The sequence below is a fragment of the Callorhinus ursinus genome, unplaced genomic scaffold, assembly GCF_003265705.2.
Source record: "Callorhinus ursinus isolate GAN/ISIS: 27379988/994484 unplaced genomic scaffold, GSC_fseal_2.0 scaffold89, whole genome shotgun sequence".
In the NCBI taxonomy this organism is placed as follows: Eukaryota; Metazoa; Chordata; class Mammalia; order Carnivora; family Otariidae; genus Callorhinus; species Callorhinus ursinus.
This window is the reverse complement of record NW_027397151.1, coordinates 264,891-283,722: the sequence shown is the minus strand read 5'-3', so window position 1 is coordinate 283,722 and position 18,832 is coordinate 264,891. Positions and strand designations below refer to the sequence as shown.

The 18,832-nt window shown below is 54.6% G+C and overlaps 3 protein-coding genes across 6 annotated transcripts in view; 1 reads left to right on the top strand and 2 right to left on the bottom strand.

Annotated features, from left to right (window-relative positions):
* ZNF512B (zinc finger protein 512B) overlaps positions 1-204 on the bottom strand; it is an 11,155-nt gene extending 10,951 nt beyond the window's left edge. For all 4 annotated transcript variants that reach the window (XM_025864979.2, XM_025864980.2, XM_073888336.1 and 1 more), the window contains exon 1: positions 97-204. In XM_025864979.2, the coding sequence (XP_025720764.2) occupies positions 97-202 (106 nt within the window). In that variant the 5' untranslated portion in view covers positions 203-204. The remainder of the gene's footprint in view (positions 1-96) is intronic.
* Positions 205-2,431: 2,227 nt separating this feature from the next.
* SAMD10 (sterile alpha motif domain containing 10) lies at positions 2,432-7,105 on the bottom strand. Its single transcript, XM_025865044.2, has 5 exons — positions 6,901-7,105; positions 4,767-4,948; positions 4,518-4,689; positions 4,030-4,170; positions 2,432-3,838 (listed from the first exon to the last, which is right to left on the bottom strand). The coding sequence occupies exons 1-5, from the start codon at positions 6,989-6,991 to the stop codon at positions 3,816-3,818; spliced, it is 609 nt and encodes a 202-aa protein (XP_025720829.1). The 5' UTR covers positions 6,992-7,105; the 3' UTR covers positions 2,432-3,815.
* Positions 7,106-8,854: 1,749 nt separating this feature from the next.
* The window catches only part of PRPF6 (pre-mRNA processing factor 6), a 45,310-nt gene continuing 35,332 nt past the window's right edge, over positions 8,855-18,832 (top strand). The window contains exons 1-6 of the mRNA XM_025865013.2: positions 8,855-9,047; positions 10,667-10,835; positions 11,910-12,028; positions 16,501-16,579; positions 17,046-17,222; positions 17,457-17,612. Of these exons, the coding sequence (XP_025720798.1) occupies positions 8,977-9,047; positions 10,667-10,835; positions 11,910-12,028; positions 16,501-16,579; positions 17,046-17,222; positions 17,457-17,612 (771 nt within the window). The 5' untranslated portion in view covers positions 8,855-8,976. The remainder of the gene's footprint in view (positions 9,048-10,666; positions 10,836-11,909; positions 12,029-16,500; positions 16,580-17,045; positions 17,223-17,456; positions 17,613-18,832) is intronic.

Genomic DNA, 18,832 nt, shown 5'->3' with positions numbered 1-18,832 from the left:
CCCCCCCCCCCCGACCTGCGCGCGGGGTCAGGGTCGGGGACGCGGCCGAGCGACGGCTGCTCCGGGGTCCGGCCCGGGGCGCGGCCGGGGGCTTACCTGCGGCGCCCAGCGGGACGGCGGCCGGGGCGGGGGCCGGGGCCGGGGCGCTGGGCGCGGGGCGCGGGGTCCGGGCGGCGCAGGCTGCGCGCCGCGCTGCGCACATGCGCGCTCCCGCCCCTCCCACCTTTGACAGTTTTACTGTGGGGGGGAGGGGGCGAACTCTCGCGGTATTCCTGCAGCCGCTCCGCGACGGGGAGGAACGGGTTGGGGGGAGGGGGCCCATCGGCCGGGCCGGCCCCCTGGCCCCGCTCCCGACTCCGTCGGTCAGGGCTCCGGTGCAAAGTGGCCAGTTATGTCGCCCGTGGGGCAAGAGGCGTTTTTCAGGCAATGGGGTAAACTGAGGCACTATAGGGGCCCTGGGAACTGCTCGAAGCCCAGGGTACGCGGATCCAAGCGACCAGATGCCTCTAGGTGCTGGCTCTGGGAGGGTGCAGCCATGGAGACCACCGTCCCCTGGGAGTCGAACTCCTGGCCCGTGGGAGTCTTGCGCCTGCAGAGCAGGATCTGGGTGTCTTCCAAAGAGCCCCGTGGCCACACTCAGAGGATTGCCTGGCTCCTAGCAGTGCTGGGGCAGTTTGAGGCCATGGGCCCTATTGGGGCTACTAACCGTTGGACCAGCCTCCGTCTGCTTCGGGTGGAGGTGATTCTAGGCCAGTCGTGCTTTGCTACACGGTACCCCAGAACCCGGGCCTGTGAGGGCACCCCAGTATCAGGTCTGGGGGAAATGGGGCACCAACCCTACCAGGACTTGGGAATAAATGAAGTAGGGGAAGAGGTACTAGTTGGGAAACAGTTGCAAGGTGCACCCTTCCCCACCCCCTACTCCTCTCCCGACTTCACACTTCTGTGTACCCTGGAACAGGTTGGGTGCATTGCTTGGGGGCAGGGCACAAAAGGTCAGATTGGGGTCTGCCTGTTCTCACAGGGATTCTTGGGACCTGCTTCTCTAATGGCTGGCACAAAGTGCTCACAGAGAGAGGGGTGGGGGCCCTCTGTGCAGGGTTCAGTGGGTTAGAACTTCCCTTGGAAATCAGAGCCAGAGAAAGGCCCACGTGACCCCAGGAGGAAGAGGGAGGGTCCTGTCCTTCCCTTATTGACGGAGCCCACACTGGGGGCAGGACATGCAGGATTTGGGGAGGGGTCAGTGCATGAGATGCAGACAAGTTTGTCATATTTCCCCATGTAAGTCTGCATGTTCACGTGTGTAATACATCAATGCCTATTGGTAGGTGTGTGTCTATGTGTCTGAGTGACCATATGTGCTGGGCTGTGTCCTGTGTGGACGACTGATCTCAGCGTCTGTCTCTGTGTCCTGTACTAGTGGAAAAGGGTACCTGTCTGTATGACTAGACGCAAGGTGTGTGTGGGTGGAGGGACACCTGTATCTTAGATGTGTGTCCGGGCTACAGCATGCCTGGATGTCAGGACATTGTGTGCTGTGCCCCCTGTGTTTCTGTATGTTAGGGGGTCATTGTGTGTCAGGGGGTACTGTGGGTCTGGATACTAGCATCCTTGTGTCTCTGTGTGTCCAGACTCCGGTGGTCAGTTTATGCCTCTGTATTACCGTGTGTCTGGTGGCCGTGTGAGTACCTGTGTCGGGGGTGTCGTGACCTGTGTGTTTCTCATGTTAGAGCATTACCCTGTGTGGGGCGCTTAACGGGGGCCCTCCAAGATTGCCACGTCAAATCCCTGGAACCCATGAATGGGACCTCATTTGGGAAAAAAAGGTCTTTGTAGATTTGCTTAAGGGAAGGGTTTGGAGATAAGAAGATCGTCCTGGATTGTCCAGGTGGTCCTTAAATCCGGTGACAAGTTTCCTTGTAGGAGGAAGATTTGACACAGACAGAAGGTGATGTGAGCACTGAGGCTGGGACAGAGTGACATGCCACGAGCCCAGGGTCCCTGGGGCAGCCACAGAAGCTGGGAGAGGTGAGGAAGGGTTCTACGCGGGGCTCCAGGAGGCAGTGTGACCCTGCTGGGTTTCAGACTGGTGGCCTGCATTACTGGAACAAAATCCGTTTCTCTTGTGTTAAGCTTCCCAGTTGTGCTCATTTGTCACGGCAGCCCCAGGAAAGTAATGCACCTCTGTCCCTGCGTCTGGGTGCAGTCCACAGGGCTGAGCCCAGGATTCCAGCCCTCTGCCTCTTTCCCCACCTGGCCCTGGGGTAAACAGGAGCCCTGTCCAGATGCGACGCCACTGCCCCCTAGTGGCCCCGTGGAGGCACCTGAACTGGGCACCGGCACCCTCTCCTCCCACAGCCAGGGACCCCTCCACCCAGGGCTCTTCCCACTCTCAAACACCCAGTTGGCTGGAGCCGAACACACACTTGGGGCACTTGAGAACCAGCTTTATTTCTGGTCTTTTTGTCAGAATATAAAAAAGCGCAAAACAAAGAAGACAAGACAAGAGCATGGGGGCATGGGGGCATGGGGGCATGGGGGCAAGACAAAAATGGGAGAAGGTGGGGGCAGTGATAGGAAGGACCCTCCGGAAAAGACAACGCCGTGATGGCACAAGGTGGGCTGGGACAATCAGGGTGGCCAGACAGGACATGGGGGCTTCCTGTATCGGCCTACAGGATGGGGAGCACCAGGCCAGTTGTCCAAATTCCACTGGGGACCTGCAGCAACCAACCTCCCACCTGCAGGCCAGCTCAGGGCACAGAGAAGAGGCTGGAGGCTCAGCCTCATCTGTCCCTGAGATTTTCAGAGTTCCCTAGGGGGATGGGAAGGGTTAGGGACAAGAGGGCCAGGGCTACCAGGACCACCCTCACCGTCCCTCTGCTGGGCAGCACCAGTCCCAGCCTTGGGCCCCTTGACCTGCCGAGTGGCTGCTCAGGGGCTGGCTGGGTCCCTGGTGGGTGGGTGTGGGGGAAGTAGCCCTCAGGACAGTGTCTTCTATGAATTCGGATTTTCCTGGGAAAGGAGCAGTGAGAACACACATGCCCCCAACTGTGCCTCAGGGCAGCCCCCCAACAAATGTTGGGGGAGCAGGAGCTGGACTCCCAAACCCAAGGCCACAACATGGCTGAGGCTAATCCTGGCTATGGGGTCCTCATGGTGCTGTGTTAGGTCTTAGGCACCTGAGCAATCCCCAGACCTCTCTTGCTTCAGGTTCTGGGAATAGATGGGGGTGTGGTGAGGGTCTCAGAAATCATGAGGGAGAGCTCCTGGCGGTGCTGCTGACCATGGGCGGGGGGTGGCCCTGGCCAAAGGGAGCCTGCACAGTTTATCCCACCCTTGCCGGCAATCCTCTAGGTGCTGGGTGAAGGTGTAGAACCGGACAAATGGGCAGACACAAACCTCTTGCCCCGGGGAGGGCAGGATGCCCAGAGGGAGCGTGATTCAGCAGGCAATAGGGGTGCTGACATCAGCGTGGGTGAAGGGAATATAAATAACAAAGAGACTCCCTGGGAGTCTAGGGGGATAACCAGACCCTGCTCTGACTCCAGGTAGCTGCCCCGCACGCTGCCAGCAGCACCAGAGGGTGGATTTGGGCTCAGGTCCTGGGAGGAAGGGCCACACCCAAGCAGCCCCCACCTGCTCACAGCCCAGAATGCACAACCAGAGATGGCAATCCTGGTCCCACCTGGGCTGGGCTCAGCCCCTGGCGCCTCTGGCGGGGTCCGAGAGGGGCTGTGTGCCAGGTCTGCATCGTCCTTGCCACAGGCTTTGGTCACAGTGCTGGGGTCCGGGCTTCAAGCCCCAGGCAGCAGCTAGGACGTGTTTCCGAAAGAGGCTATGGGGTGGATGGGGGTGAGGACCGGTGGAGATCTCGGGCATCTCCGTTCTGCCCTGGGCACAGGACAGCCCTGACTGGCGCCTGCGGCTGCCCCCTGAGATCAGCCCACCCACTCCACACTTGGGCCTCCCAGCCCAGCCTCTCCCCCACCCCCATGCCTCCCGGCACTCCTGGCTCCCCCCACTGACCTTGGCTGAGCAGCTGTAGGCTCCGCCCCTCCTCGCGCACCTGCAGGCGCAGCACCTGCTGTAGCACCTCTTGCCGCTGTGCTTCCTGTGCCAGCCCCATCCGCTGTAGTTTCTCCCCATTTAGCCGCAGCAGCGCCCGGCCTGAGAGCGAGGGGGAGAGGGCCGAGCCAAGGTCAGCGTCCAAGGGGCATCAGGAGCCAAGGCCGAGAGAGAGAGAGAGAGAGAGAGAGAGAGAGAGAGGAGGGGCACACAGAGAGACTCAAGGACAGAGAGAGCGAGGTAGAGACACAGAGATTTAGAGAGACAGGGAAAGAAAGTGAGAGGCAGCGGAAAGGCAAGTGCAGGCAGAGCCCGGGCAGAGAAACACACTGGGGAGACTGCAGAGACTGGAAGGGGAGGTGGGCTCAGCAGGAAACAGAGAACGGAGCGAACAAGGGCTGGCTGGGGGGGTTCCCTATGCCCCTCCCCACACCCCGCCCCCAAGGCACCTGTGATGGCATGCTGGGAGAAGGCCTCCACATAGACGAGGTAGTTGTGGGGACAGTGCTTCTTGAGCCACTTGCACACATCCTGCTGACTCCACAGGACCACAGGCCTCGTCAGGCCGCCCAGGGAGGGGCTTGTGTGGTACAGGCCACAGTGGTCAGAGTACAGCCGGCCCTGTGGAGCAGATGGGTGGCAGCTGGGGTGAGGTGGTGGGAAGGGCAGGGGCTGAGGTGGGTACGGTGGGTGGGTACCTGGGGGGCCTCTGTGCCAGGCTGCTGCAGGAGCTTGACAGGCCGGCCACCAGCGGCCCTCTGGCTACGGGAGTCGTGCCATGTGAGGCTGGTGCCTGGTGTCCGAGGCAGGTGGCAGGGGATGCTCTCAGCAGACACCGTGTGCTCCAGGAGGGTTCGGCAGAAGCTGAAGTGTGCAGCGGCTGCAGAGCATGGGTGCCTGATCAGAGTGGTCAGGGGCAGGGCCAGAGGATCATCTCTCTGCAAACCAGCTCCCTGCTCAACCCATCCTCCCTCCAACAAAGGAGAGGGTCCCAAGCCCCCAAAGGTAGAAAGGAAGCGTGCAAAGGCTGTCTTGAGTACCCCACCCAGTCCAAAGATGATGAACTGGGAACGTCTTTCCTCTTCTGAGTGCATCTGGGGAGCAGGATGGATTCTGCTTAGATTAGAGAGACAATGTGCCCACCAGGGAGCGTAAGACTTATAGCCTGGTGAGGGGCTATCCTGAGACAGGCCTGATGTCATCCTTGCTTTGGGCTGACGAATGCTGAACCAAACCAGGGTTCAGGAAACCCAGACCAGGGAACGAGACCAGGCCCGTATGTCCTGGGAGACCCTGTGTGATGGTGACCCTCTGAGTATGCTGCCTGCCTATCACCATTGAAGGCACCCAGGCTCTGCAGCCACACCTGGCATTTGAGACTTGGCTCCTGCCCTGCTGTGCTCATCTGCCAACCCATCAACAAGAAGCCTGAATGAACTCTGGGCAAGCCGGCAACCAGGATACCTGCTCTTCCACCTGCCACAGGGCCCTTGGCCCAGGACAGCTCCTGTGCATGCTGGGTGTCCAGCGGGCATGGGCTGCTCAGTGCAGGTGTGTAGGGCCCAGCCATATGCTCAGAGAGCCATAGTGACAGCTTGTGCCCTCTCTTCCCACACACACTTCATTACACTCAGGTTGTAGTTTCACCGTCATTTCTGCCTTTGTTGCTCACATGGCTCACAGGAGGCAGACACCTGAACGGTCGCCTCCCAACCCTTGCACAGGTCTTGGCACACAGGAGGTGCCCAGAAACATTGTGAATGGATGGGTGGATGAAGAAAGGCTCTGTGTGGTGTCCACAAGTCAGTAGAGCCCTGGGGAGAGGGAGGAACCTGGGCCCAGGCTTGCCCTCATCTTTACAGCATCTAGGTCCCAACTCAGCAGGCAGAAGCAAGTTCCTGGTCAGGGCCCTTGCCTCACTGGCTCTCAGCACTAGAATGAGAGACCCTCTCTCTCATGGACACACCTCAAGCCCTCAACTGAGGGCAGGGTTTGGCGATGTGCCCAGGAGGTCTCAGTAATGGGGAAAACCAATCACTCCCCCTCCTTCTACCCCTTAAGATTCCTTGGATTTAGCAACCCCTCTTCATTCTTGCAACTTCCCGGAATTGAATGACCCCAGGTGACTCTAAATTTGAGATCCAGGGTCAAACAGAGGGTGTGGCTGGTGCGGTCGCTGCCCTGATGTGGCTTCTAATATCGTGGAAGAAGACTTATTCTAAGCTGGCATCTTTCAGGGCACAGGTTCCTGAGCCACTTGGCCTCACATCGCAGGGCCTCACGGAGCCCGGCCGGGCCAGGGCAGGAGCCTGAAGCTCTGGGCGAACCAGTCGGACGCCACAGCGTGCGCTGCACCTGTCCGGGTCCAAGCCGGGCCCCGCCCATTTCCTGCCCTTGCTCGGGGAAGGATCTCCGTCTTTCCGTCTGTCCGCCCGTCGTTCCGTCCCTCCCTCTCAGCCCCAACGTCAGAATTCCAGCATAAAATGCGGCGGGGGCGCCCAAGCCCGGCTGTGGCCTTGGCTCTCTCTCGGCCCCACGGCAAGCGCTAGGGAAGGAAGGGCGCGCAAAGGAAAAGCGGACCGCAGGATGGTGCCGGCCTAAGGGCAGGAGCCCCAGCCGGGAACCTCCAAGCCAAGGGTGCGCTGATCCCCAAGGCCTGAGGCCACCCCCCCCAGCTCAGGACAAAGACACCAGGGACCCCGTTCGGCCAGGACGCGCCCCCCACTCCGCGCCAAGCCGTTACTTGGAGTCCGCCAGATCCCGCCCCCGTCCCTCTCGGCCCCCCAGCCCCCAACCCGCGACATCCCCGCGCCCTGGTCCAGCCCTGCTCACCGTCCACATCCCGGCGCTCCCCGAAGCCGGCACGCACAGCCCCGGCGCGGCCTCGCGGGGGGCTCAGCTTGGTCCTTAGCTCCGTGAACATGGGGCCCAAGGATCCCGGGCCGGTGCACACGCCCCTCGCCGGGGGCAAGGCGGCCCGTGTGGCCGGCGGGGAACGCGCGCCGCTGCCCCGCCCCAGCCGGCCCCGCGCCCGAGCCGGTCCCCGCGCCCGGCGAGTCTGCGCGGCGAGGCACCTGCCTGTGAGCCCCAAGTGCCGGGCGCGCTCCGGGAGCTCCGAGGTGTGTCGGCGGCGCGCAGGTCTGCGTATGCAAAGGGTGTCTGCCGGGGTGTAAGGGGCGATCTCGCACACCTCGGCGTGGCTTCAAGGACGAGTGCCTCTGTGCACCTTTAGGGGTCCAGACATCTCAAGGGGCTTCTGAGGCAGGGAAATAAGGAAGCGATCTTCCCCACGCCGAGGGAGGGGGCAGGAGGGGAGCACCCTACCTGCTCCCGGGATCATCTGTCCACTGGGGCCCAGGGTCAAGGGCCAGACCGACCCCTCTCAACCATTTCCCTCCATTCTCCTGCCTCAATTTACTGACTCCTTTATTCACGCGTTCTCCAGACCTCTCCAAAGGCACTTGCTTCCCCAGACCCTCTCTTTTTTTTTTAGATTTTATTTATTTATTTGACAGTGAGATAGGGAACTCAAGCAGGGGCAGTGGGAGAGGGAGAAGCAAGCTTCCTGCCGAGCAGGGAGCCCGATGCTGGGCTCCATCCCAGGACCCTGGGATCCTGACCTGAGCCGAAGGCAGACGCTCAACGACTGAGCCATCCTGGAGCCCCAGACCTTCTCTTAACCCCCACCACAATGTGAAATCCAGGAAGACAGCCAGTCAGGGTCTCTCTCCTTCCCTCTGTAGCCCCAGAGTGACTCAGTGCCCAGGATGTGGCTCTGAAAGCAGTTTGGCGGGGAATGGGGAGGAGAGAGGTGCTCCGAGGAGGCTGCAGCAGGCAAGAGGGGAGAGTTTGCTCCAGGACCCCACTGAGAGGTGCTAGGGTGGGCTGGAGGCTGCCCGGTGCAGAGGGCCAGACTTGGCCTTGAGTTATGCCTGCTCTGCCAGAAGTCTGGGTGTAAGTGGGAGCAGCTGTCCCACAGAAGGAGCAGAGGTACACACAGAGATCCAGAAGTGTACGCAGAGTAGTCATGTGTGTCCATCAGGTCATCCGACTAGTGCCCAAGCCCACGACACACTCAACTAGAGATTTGCACGGAATTCACCAGTGCTGTGGCCACGTGTGTCCCATACCGAACTGTTCCCGGCATATCTCCTGCATTTATTTATTTTCGCCAATTAGCCTCCACCCTCACTGCCATGTTCAGGGTATGGTGGGGGTGGTTGGGGTGGCGGCGGAGCCTGTACGGGGACCGGTGCCTGAACTGCGGCTCCGGAATCTGAGCGCTAAGAGCTAGAGCCTGCACACCGGGGCACGCGCAGACAGGTGTGCCCACAATCACGACACATACACCGCACACCAGCTGTCCACAACCAGACAGGTGTGCGGCACCGCTCAGATGTGCTACGGTCGGCCCCGTGGCCGAGACAACTCTGAAGGGAGAGGTGAACGAGTGGGCCTGATTCTGAGGGGTCCTTGGCAGCTGGGCTGACTCAGAGAGGGAGGGGGCCCATGGCTCCCGCTCGTACAGGCGGGACTCCTCGGAAATGCGTAGATGCCCCACGCTCAGTTTTGAGGTCCTGCAGGGTTTCTCCAGGATGAGGTCCCTCCCGCACGTCCCCTGCAGGGCCGCCCGCGCACCTCGCCACCGTCAGGCGCCTCCGCGCATGCGCCTATCAGATCCCCTCGCCGCAACCGCAACCGGAAGTCGCTTTTCAGGAACTTCCGCCCGGGGAAGGCAGAACGGGCGGGGCTTCGTGCAGCCCGCGAGTTCTGCTTCCGGGGCGCGGGTGACGCAGGTCCCGCTTGCTGTTCCCGCTGAGGAGCCGGAGTCGTCAGTGGTCTTTTTCGCCTTCGGCCGGCCGCGGCTTCCGTCCCGTCCCTTCCCGGCCCCTAGTCATCACCGGCACCATGAACAAGAAGAAGAAGCCGTTCTTGGGCATGCCCGCGCCGCTCGGCTACGTGCCAGGGCTAGGCCGGGGGTGAGGCCTGGCGCGACCCGCGCTCGGGGGGCGGGAGCGGGCGGCGCGGGCCCCGGGGCCCGGCGGGCAGAGCGGGTCGCGCGCGCTTGGGGCAGGGGCGGGGGCGGGCCCGGGCCAGGCCGTCCTCGCTCCCCGCCCTTGTCTCGGGGAGGCCGTGAGATGCGGCTGGCGACGGGGAAGACGAGGAGGACCCGTCAGGGTGTGTGGCCACAGGTCTGGAAGGCATGGCTGGGCTTGGCCTACCGCTCGTTGGAGGAGTGCTTTGGGGCCGGGCCAGAGCCGGGCGCCACTGCTGCTTGCCCCCGAGATGGGAGCCTCGGGCTCGAGCCGTGCGTGGGCTGTGAGCCCGTGTGCGGGCTCTGAGATGCGGAGTGGGTGACTCCTCGAGCTGGGGTGGGACCTCCGTGGCTCCTCTGCGCAAGCCGGGCGGACCCGCGCCCTCGTCTGAAGCGCGAGCGGTCCCTCCCCTGTGCTGTCGGCCGTCGTGCGCGGCGCTCAGCCCTGGCGGGGCCGGGGTCTCCCGTGCCTGGCGCACGGATGTCTGCCGTAAATTGTCGAGTAAACGAGCCGTCGGCGTCGTTCTGTCGGCCTGGTGCTTCGATTGTTCGGAACAAGTACTGGGTTTCCTTGTGGGGGCGTGGCGTTAGCGTCTGTGGGGAAAGCGCAGTCTCGCTTATGGGTACCGGCTCCCGAGGACCTGCAGGTTACGAGCAGATGTGAGAGATTTGCGGTGTTAAGTACGTAGAGAGAAACATTTAGAAGTCGGGGGTGGCAGCGGTCAGGAATGCTCTGTGGAATGGTAGCATTTGAGCCCCGTCTGACACAGGAGCCGCGTTTAGGGATGTAGAAATGTGGCGGGGTTAAGGGAGGAATTGACCTTTGTGTGTTGGGTAGTGGAGGAAAAAAGAGCGGCCTGGAGGAGGATGAGGGACTCTCACGGAGTCTGTGAATGGAGTGTGCGGCGAGTGGTGTCCCAGGGGCCGGGGCTGTAGGAGAGACGGGCGTCAGAGCGCCGTGGTCAGAGCTGTGTTGAAGCAACAGGACGGCTAGAGGCAGGGTGGCTGACTAGGCTCCCAGCCGTGATGGGGGTCAGCGTTTGGGGAGGACGATTTCGAAGGCGGACTCAGTAGAACTTGATGACTGATAGGGTGGAGGAGAAGGGAGGGCTGATGGTGTCGTGCCGCTGTGGTACTTGGGATGGCCCTGCAGTCATCAGCTGAGACAACCCAGGGCCGGCGCAGGATGAGCACAGAGAAGGGGTTCTGATGGAGTCACGCTGGGTTTGAGGGCCCGGTTGGATGTGTGCTGGGGGAGGTGGTCCGCAGGTTGTTAGAAGTGGGAGGGTGGAAGTTGGGAGGGGGGAGGTCTGATGCTCTGGTGAATCTCTCAAGGAGAGTAGGGGGTGGTAACCTCCTCAGGGTAGGTCAGAAGGGTTCTCACCTGAAGAGAACGGGACTAGTAGCGTGTGAGAGTGCAGCGTGCCTCGTTTGTTGCTCCCTGGATCTTGTGCAGTTTCTCAGAGATGTTAAAAAAGGAGGTGTTATTAAGTGAGGACTGTGGAGGGAAGAACAAAGGAACACGGTCACCCAGGTGAATGGGTGTCTTGGGGTCTCCTGCAGTGCCACTGGCTTTACCACCCGGTCAGACATTGGGCCCGCCCGCGATGCAAACGATCCTGTGGATGACCGCCATGCGCCCCCAGGAAAGAGGACCGTCGGGGACCAAATGAAGAAAAGCCAGGCTGCGGATGATGATGACGAGGATCTGAATGACACCAACTATGATGAGGTGACTTGTGGTGCACCCCCAGCCAGTCTCCAGGAGGGCTGACCAGCTTCTTAAGCCAGTGCTCAGGGAGGCGGGCACGCCTAGTGTTTCAGTCTGCTTATGGGGTGTCTTTAGCAGTGTGAGGGGGGAGCAGGGAGTCATAGAAGGAAATGTACATTTTGTCGTCTCTTCAGGAGAGGTGTACTTGCATTGGGGTTTTGTCTCAGCTGGTCCTTGATGAAAATTCTAGGTGGAATTGGTGACGATACCGTGATTTATTTTGTCTCAGTGCGTACTGTCTTACTTAACTAGTATTTGGTCAGTTGAAGTTTTCTTCAGGTGTGTTCCGACAGAATTTTTGCTCAGAGGAAAAAGATTTTTAAAATTTCAATTCTGAAATGATTTTAAACTTCCAGGGAACTTGCAAAAATAGTATGGACGATTCCTGCATACCCTTCATAAGCTTCTCTCCATCTTACACGGCCTTAGTACAGCTACTGACACAGCACTGTTAGCTGCTCTGTAGGCCTCACTTGAATTCCACCAGTTTTTCATTGGTGTCCTGTTCCTGAGCCAGGACCCTGCATTGCACTTAGTGTGTCTCTTAGTGTCTTCCCATTGGGGTAGCTCCATCTTTCGTGCCCATGACACCCTTTTTTTTAAGATTTATTTTTATTGTTTTTTAGAGAGCGCACGTGCGTACACGCACACACACACACACACACACACACACACACACACAGTGGGGGAGGGGCAGAGGGAGAGGGAGAGAGACTCTCAAGCAGGCTCCCTGCTGATCCTGAGCCCGGAGCCCGATCTGGGGCTCCATCTCACCACCCTGAGATCATGACCTGAGCCAAAATCAAGAGTCAGATGCTCAACCAACTGAGCCACCCAGGTGCCCCTCGTGCCCACCCCCCCCCCCCCCGTGACACATCTGAAGAGTACTGGTGAGTTATTTTGTTTTCCCTCATTTTGGGGTTGTCTGATTGAAAAAAATTGTTCAGCAAGCATTTTATAACTAGAAGTATTCTCTGTTTCTGCTTGAGGGAATTGTGTTGTAGGAAAAGTTGACCTATGTTGTTTTGTGCTTAGTTTAATGGCTATGCTGGGAGCCTCTTCTCAAGTGGGCCCTATGAAAAAGATGATGAGGAAGCAGATGCTATTTATGCAGCTCTGGATAAAAGGATGGATGAAAGAAGAAAAGAAAGAAGGTAAGATAAATTATTGCTCTTTACGCTGTAATTACCCAACTTTATTTATTTCTCTATTATTTTATTTAATTTTTTTAAATTTATTCATTTGAGAGAGTCAGAGAGAGCGAGAGAGACAGCACAAGCAGGGGGAGAGGCAGAGGGAGAGGGAGAAGCAGACTCTCCGCCGAACTGGGAGCCTGACATGGGGCTTGATCCCAGGACCCTGGGATCATGACTTGAGCTGAAGGTAGACGCTTAACCAGCTGAGCCACCCAGTCGCCCCCTATTTACTTAATTTTTTTTTTTTTAAGATTTTATTTATTTTTTAACAGAGAGAGAGACAGCAAGAAAGGGAACACAAGCAGGGAGCGTGGGAGAGGGAGAAGCAGGCTTCCCACTGAGCAGGGAGCCCGATGTGGGACTCGATCCCAGGACCCTGGGATCATGACCTGAGCCGGAGGCAGACGCTTAACGACTGAGCCACCCAGGCACCCTACTTAATTTTTTTAAAAAAGATTTTATTTATTTATTTGAGAGCGAGAGACACAGAACATGAGAGAGAGAGCAAGCATAAGTGGGGAGGGTGGGGCAGAGAGAGAGGGTGAAGCAGACTCCCTACTGAGCAGGGAGCCCAACATGGGGCTCGATCCCAGGACCCTGAGATCATGACCTGAGCCACCCAGGTGCCCCTATTTTATCTTATTTTATTTTACTTTTTTAAGTGGGCTCCACACCCAGCATGGAGCCCAGTGTGGGGCTCAAACTCACAACCTTGAGATCAAGACCTGAGCTGAGATCAAGAGTCGGACACTTAACTGACTGAGCCTCCCAGGTGCCCCTATTTATTTATTTATAAAGATTTTATTTTTAAGTAATCTCTATACCTGTGGGGCCCAAACTCACAACCCCGAGATCGAGAGCCACACATTCCTTGATGAGTCAGCCAGGCACCCCTGTATTTATCCAACTTTAAAAGAAAGTTTTGTTTTGGCTTATTTCAGACATGGACAAAAATTGCAAGTATAGTACATGTGTCTGCTCAGCTCTGAGGCCACCTGGGTCTTGGTTTATGGCAGCCACACTTGGATAAACACCAGGCAGTTGGAGAGTAGTCTTAGGATCTGGGGACCGGAACGGGGAGCTTAAGATCGCTTTGGCTTTCCAGAAAGCAATGGGATTTGGGGGATTATTCTTTTTTTTTTTTAGATTTTTATTTATTTATTTGACAGAGCGAGAGAGACAGCGAGAGAGGGAACACAAGCAGGGGGAGTGGGAGAGGGAGAAGCAGACTCCCTGCCAAGTGGGGAGCCGGACGCAAGGCTCGATCCCAGGACCTGGGATCATGACCTGAGCTGAAGGCAGACGCTTAACGACTGAGCCACCCAGGCGCCCCTGGGGGATTATTCTGACCATGAGTTAGGATTACTGTCTTTGAAATGGGTGTAGTGGTGTTGATTAATGTATATTAAGTAATTTGAAAGTTAACTGAAGGGCGCCTGGGTGGCTCAGATGGTTAAGCGTCTGCTTTCAGCTCAGGTCATGATCCCAGGGTCCTGGGATCGAGTCCTGCATCGGGCTCCCTGCTCCTTGGGAGCCTGCTTCTCCCTCTGCCTCTCTCTCTCTCTCTCTCTTTTTCTGTCTCTCATTAATAAAATAAATAAAATCTTAAAAAAAAAGTTAACTGAAGAGGACAAATGAACATGTAAATCCTCATAGGCAGGGATTGTGTCTTGAGAATCTCGTTCCACACATCCGTGTTGGGACATGAATGTGGGGTGTTGGGCTAGGCTGGTGGGGACAGACTGCAGTGAGTCTGGAGGGAGCATGTGTGCTCTGTCCTTGGGGGGCCTGTTTGAAAGAAGACTACTCAGCAAGGCTGTTGTATTTTGTCTTTGGGGGCTCTCAGGTGGGTGTTTTGCACTGAACTTTGGTCTAGCAAATTTTTTTTTAAAGATTTTATTTATTTACTTGAGTGAGAGAGCATGTGAACAAGTGGGGGCTGGGGGGCTGGCGCAGAGGGAGAGGGAGAAGCAGACTCCCCTCGGAGCAGGGAGCCCATTGTGGGTGCGATCCCAGGACCCCGAGATCATGACCTGAGCCAAAGGCAGATAGATGCTTAATGGACTGAGCCACCCAGGTGCCTCGAGGTCTAACAAGTTTGTTTATTGATGTTATCTCAGTGTACCATTTGATGTGGCAACTTTCTGAATTCCCTGTCCTTGTTTCTAGGGAAATTTAAGCAAAGTGAGCACATAATCTTTTATTTATTTATTTATTTATTTTAAGGATTTTATTTATTCACCTGAGAGAGAGAGACACAGCGAGAGACGGAACACAAGCAGGGGGAGTGGGAGAGGGAGAAGCAGGCTTCCTGCGGAGCAGGGAGACCGATGTGGGGCTTGATCCCAGGACCCAGGGACCATGACCTGAGCCGAAGGCAGATGCCCAACGACTAAGCCACCCAGGCACCCCAAGCACATAATCTTTTAAACCGTAATAAAATATATAGCTTTGTAAGTCTTCTAATATTTATAAAAAATTTTTAAAAATGAAATGAAATTAAGAATAAGCTTATAATTTTTACTGCTGAGAGAACACGTTATCGTTAAAGCGTATCAGGACAGTGAGATGAAGCATAGGCAGGAGGAGGATGATGTTCCAAGTCTGGAAAGTGAGAGTTAACGTTTGGTTCACTTTCCTCTTTCTGTTGCTCATTCATGTGATTCTGTGACTTCCCATAATGTGCGTAGTGTTTTCAGTTTTAGAAGAGTGAAATACAGTTGTTCAGGATTTTTTTTTAATACTTGTTATTAAATTGATGTGCATGAACTTACATATGTAGAATAAGTATACGTGGTTTTGCACATTAAGGACGGTTTGATTTCAGTCTTCTGGAATTTATTTAAAAAAAAACTGAGTGACATGGATACATGTAGAAAGTCATCTCATTAAGTGTGTTTTTATTATTATTTAAAGATTTTATTTATTTGTCAGAGAGAGACAGAGCACAAGTAGGGGGAGCGGCAGAGGGAGGAGACTCCCCGCTGAGCAGGGAGCCCGACACAGGACTCGATCCCAGGTCCCTGGGATCATGACCTGAGCTGAAGGCAGATGCTTAACTGACTGAGCCTCCCAGGCGTCCCTTATTAAGTGGCTTTAGAAAAATGGTTGGCTTTTAAAAACTTTGTTAGGAATGCTTTTCAGGATACAAACCAGTAGAAAGAGCAATGCAGCAAATACCGCTGCCCTCGTGGAGTCTGAGTCCTGGGTCACAGCTTGCATGTTTGTTTCTTCCACACCTGCTGGTGGTCTTTGCTGGGTCGTATCAGGGTCAGTTTATGCTCTGCACTGACAGCACCTTTGTTGCATCAGCAGCATGAACCCCAAAGCTCTAACCCAAAGATGACCTGAAGCCAGTTCACATCCATATCCTCCTGCTCGTCTTCAGAATAGAGTAGAACTGCATTTTTTCAAAGCAGGACACAATCAGAATCACTCCTCATGTCATGTCTCCTTAGTCTGCTCCCCTCCGCTGCCTTTTTCACCTCTTGGTGATACTGGCTTTTTGAAGAGATCAGTTGTTTTGTAGAAGGGCCCAAGCTATGGAATGGCTGCCTACCTCCTCAGGTATCCTTTAACTTGTTCTGCTCGCACTATTTCCTGTGGAGTGGAAGTTGGATCCTGAGGCTGCATTCAAATCAGGTAAAACGTGTTTGACCAGAAAGTCTTGATAGGTGCATCTGTGCATGTTGCTTCACATCAGAAGCCACAAGGACTGACTTTCTCCAGCTGCTGGAGCGGTGTTTGTCTTTTCCAAGCACATCATTTGTTCTAATACATTCACATTCCTGATATTTTCCTTTTACCTTATGGAAGAGAATGTAAATCTCAATGTTAGGAAGTATTAGCTATGTGGGTCACATTAACTCTGGTTTGCTTAACTTGGTTGATGCTTTGTCACAGTAACCCACAGATTTCTTCCGAGTGCCTAGACCTGCTCCTCGATCACCAGAACCCAGTAGCTGTCCATCCCTGAAGACCAGTTGCATGGGTGGATAAAACAGCCCATGAGTTCTGGCAGGTGGAGCAGAGAGCTGTCTTGACAGGTGCACTTGCTGCTTCGAAGGGAGGGAGGCAGTGACAGGCAGAGAGTCAGAAGGACAACTGGGACAGTGGGTCAGCTTTCCTGAGTCTTTGTAGGGTGGCCCTACCTTTGGAATTTTGTAGAAGTTTAAAGCTGTAAATACACTCATGTTCAAATACAAGTATTTGTATCAAAGTAAGACAACTTGTTTTTATTTTAGTGAGTTTCTGCCTATTTTCATTTGGTAAATCATTGAGTCAGTATATTTGTGGATGTATTCATTGTGCCCTTTGATTTAGCTGCTTGGGTGTGGAATTATGCTTCTGGTGATTTAAGTATAATAAAATGACTTTGTTTCAGAATGGGTTTCAGTATTTCTAATGCATGCGCACATTTTACTTCCTAGGGAGCAAAGGGAGAAGGAAGAAATTGAGAAATACCGAATGGAACGCCCCAAAATCCAACAGCAGTTCTCAGATCTCAAAGTAAGTGGATGGATAGCATGCACCTAACCTACTCAGCAGAGAATTGGGTAGAATTGATGAGACTTTACTAACTTTGCTTTTTTGCTCTTTATTAAATTCAGATGGTAGAGGAAGGTCCCTGCTTTAGTGTGTTTAATTTTATGTGTATGTGTGCAAAAAAATCCCTTCTTCCTCCACTGAAAAAAATGGGACATATGAGCTTATTTTCTTAGTAACTTTAACTCTATTTGTACATAAAGTTCTCCACCCTGTGTCTTTTGGGCTTTGACAGAGCAGTTTACATTTGAGTGAAGTAGAGCAGATCCAAGAAATTGAATTTTCTAAGTGAAGTAGATAATTTCTGCATCAAAATTCCTTCTAAACCATGACGATTTGGGGGTTAGGGGTCAGGGAGAACATAGTTATTCTTGTGCATATGAAATTTTGCCAGAGAATAAATGTTTTTTGGGGGGCCAAATGTTCCCAGAGGAAGTTGGCAGAAGTCACCGAAGAAGAGTGGCTGAGCATCCCTGAGGTTGGCGATGCCAGAAACAAACGTCAACGGCACCCACGCTACGAGAAGCTGACTCCTGTTCCCGACAGTTTCTTTGCCAAACATCTACAGACTGGGGAGAACCATACCTCAGTGGATCCCCGGCAAACTGTGAGCATCAGAAAAGAAGGCGAATAGGTCTTTAGGCTGCTTGGGTAGACCCGTAGTGGGAGCCTTGGGTGGTGTTAGAGTAAGTGCTTCTGTAGTTCAGAAGCTGGGCTGTGCTGAGTCTGGAGGATTGCATGTCTGTCAGGCTACAATGGAAAGATGTCAGACTTGTTAGGATTCTTCTGCATGAAAATACAATCCAGTGTTTTTTGTCCTCCCCCCCGCCCCTGCCCCCAGCAATTTGGAGGTCTTAACACACCCTATCCAGGCGGCCTGAACACTCCATACCCAGGTGGAATGACACCTGGATTGATGACACCTGGCACAGGTGAACTGGACATGAGGAAGATAGGACAAGCAAGGAACACGCTGATGGACATGAGGCTGAGCCAGGTGAGTCTGTGTCATGCAACATTTTCCTACAGATTGAGAAAATTGTTTTCTGATTATAAAACTAATCTATGTCAGTGGAAAGTTCATCTTTCAGAGTGCTTTATCACAAGATAAGCAGACCTGTGATGATGTGTTTCCTGTCCCATCGTCAAGAGTGGCAGGACCCTGCACGCAGGCTGGTCTGTGCATCTTCCTGCGGGGTATGCACAGGTGCAGTGCGCCCGTGTGGCACTCCTACTCCCTCTTAGGGGGCTGAGGACTGTTGCAGGTGACAGAGGGTGGCCTGGCAGGCAGGCTGAACAAAGGCACTTAGGACAAGCTGCATGCTCTCTGTTGCTGAAGTTTCATCCTTCCGTAGAAATTAAGTGCATGTGTACATCACTCAGCCATACGAAAGAATGATAATCTTGTCATTTACAACAATAGGGGTCGGCCCAGAAGGTATTATGCTAAGTGAAATAAGTCAGAGAAAGATAAATACCATGTGATTTGATTTATGTGTGGACTTTAAAAAACAAAACAAGTGAACAAACCCACCAACCAGAAACCAGACCCTTAAACACAGAGAACAGATTGGTGGATGCTGGAGGGAACTGGGGGAATGGGTGAAATAAAGGGGGTTAAGAGGTACAAACCTCTGGTTATAAAACACGTCATGGAGGGAGAAGGACAGCGTAGGGAGTACGGTCAGTAACGTAACGTTGTCCGGTGCCTGCATCTGTTGTGGGGAACACTGCGTAACGTACGAAGTTTTCAAATCATTGTTATACACCTGTTACACATTGTACGTTAGTTACACTTCAGTAAAAAAAGTTAGGTGCGCATATTTTCCCCCTGCACTTGAGTGAATTGTTCAGTGCTCTAGAAAACCCTTTCTGATTATGACATGCACACCAGAAACCATGAAGAAAAAGACTTTCAAATTTGATTACATACGAATTAAAAACTTGTGTGTAGTAGAAAACACTGTGTAAGGTCAAGAGAACATGCAGACTGGAGGAAGAGTGCTCGTGTGCTTGACTGCCAGTGGTGGGGTTGTGTGTAACACTCCTGTGCACACGCAGATGTCCAGGCTACACTCTCACACCACCGGGGCATGAAGTAGGGGTGTGGAGTGGGAGCTTCATGTTAGATTATTTTAAGGAAAAATTTCACATGTAATTGCAAGTGGAAAGGTAGCGTAGTGCTTGATGCAGTAGGAAACTTGTACATTTTAATTG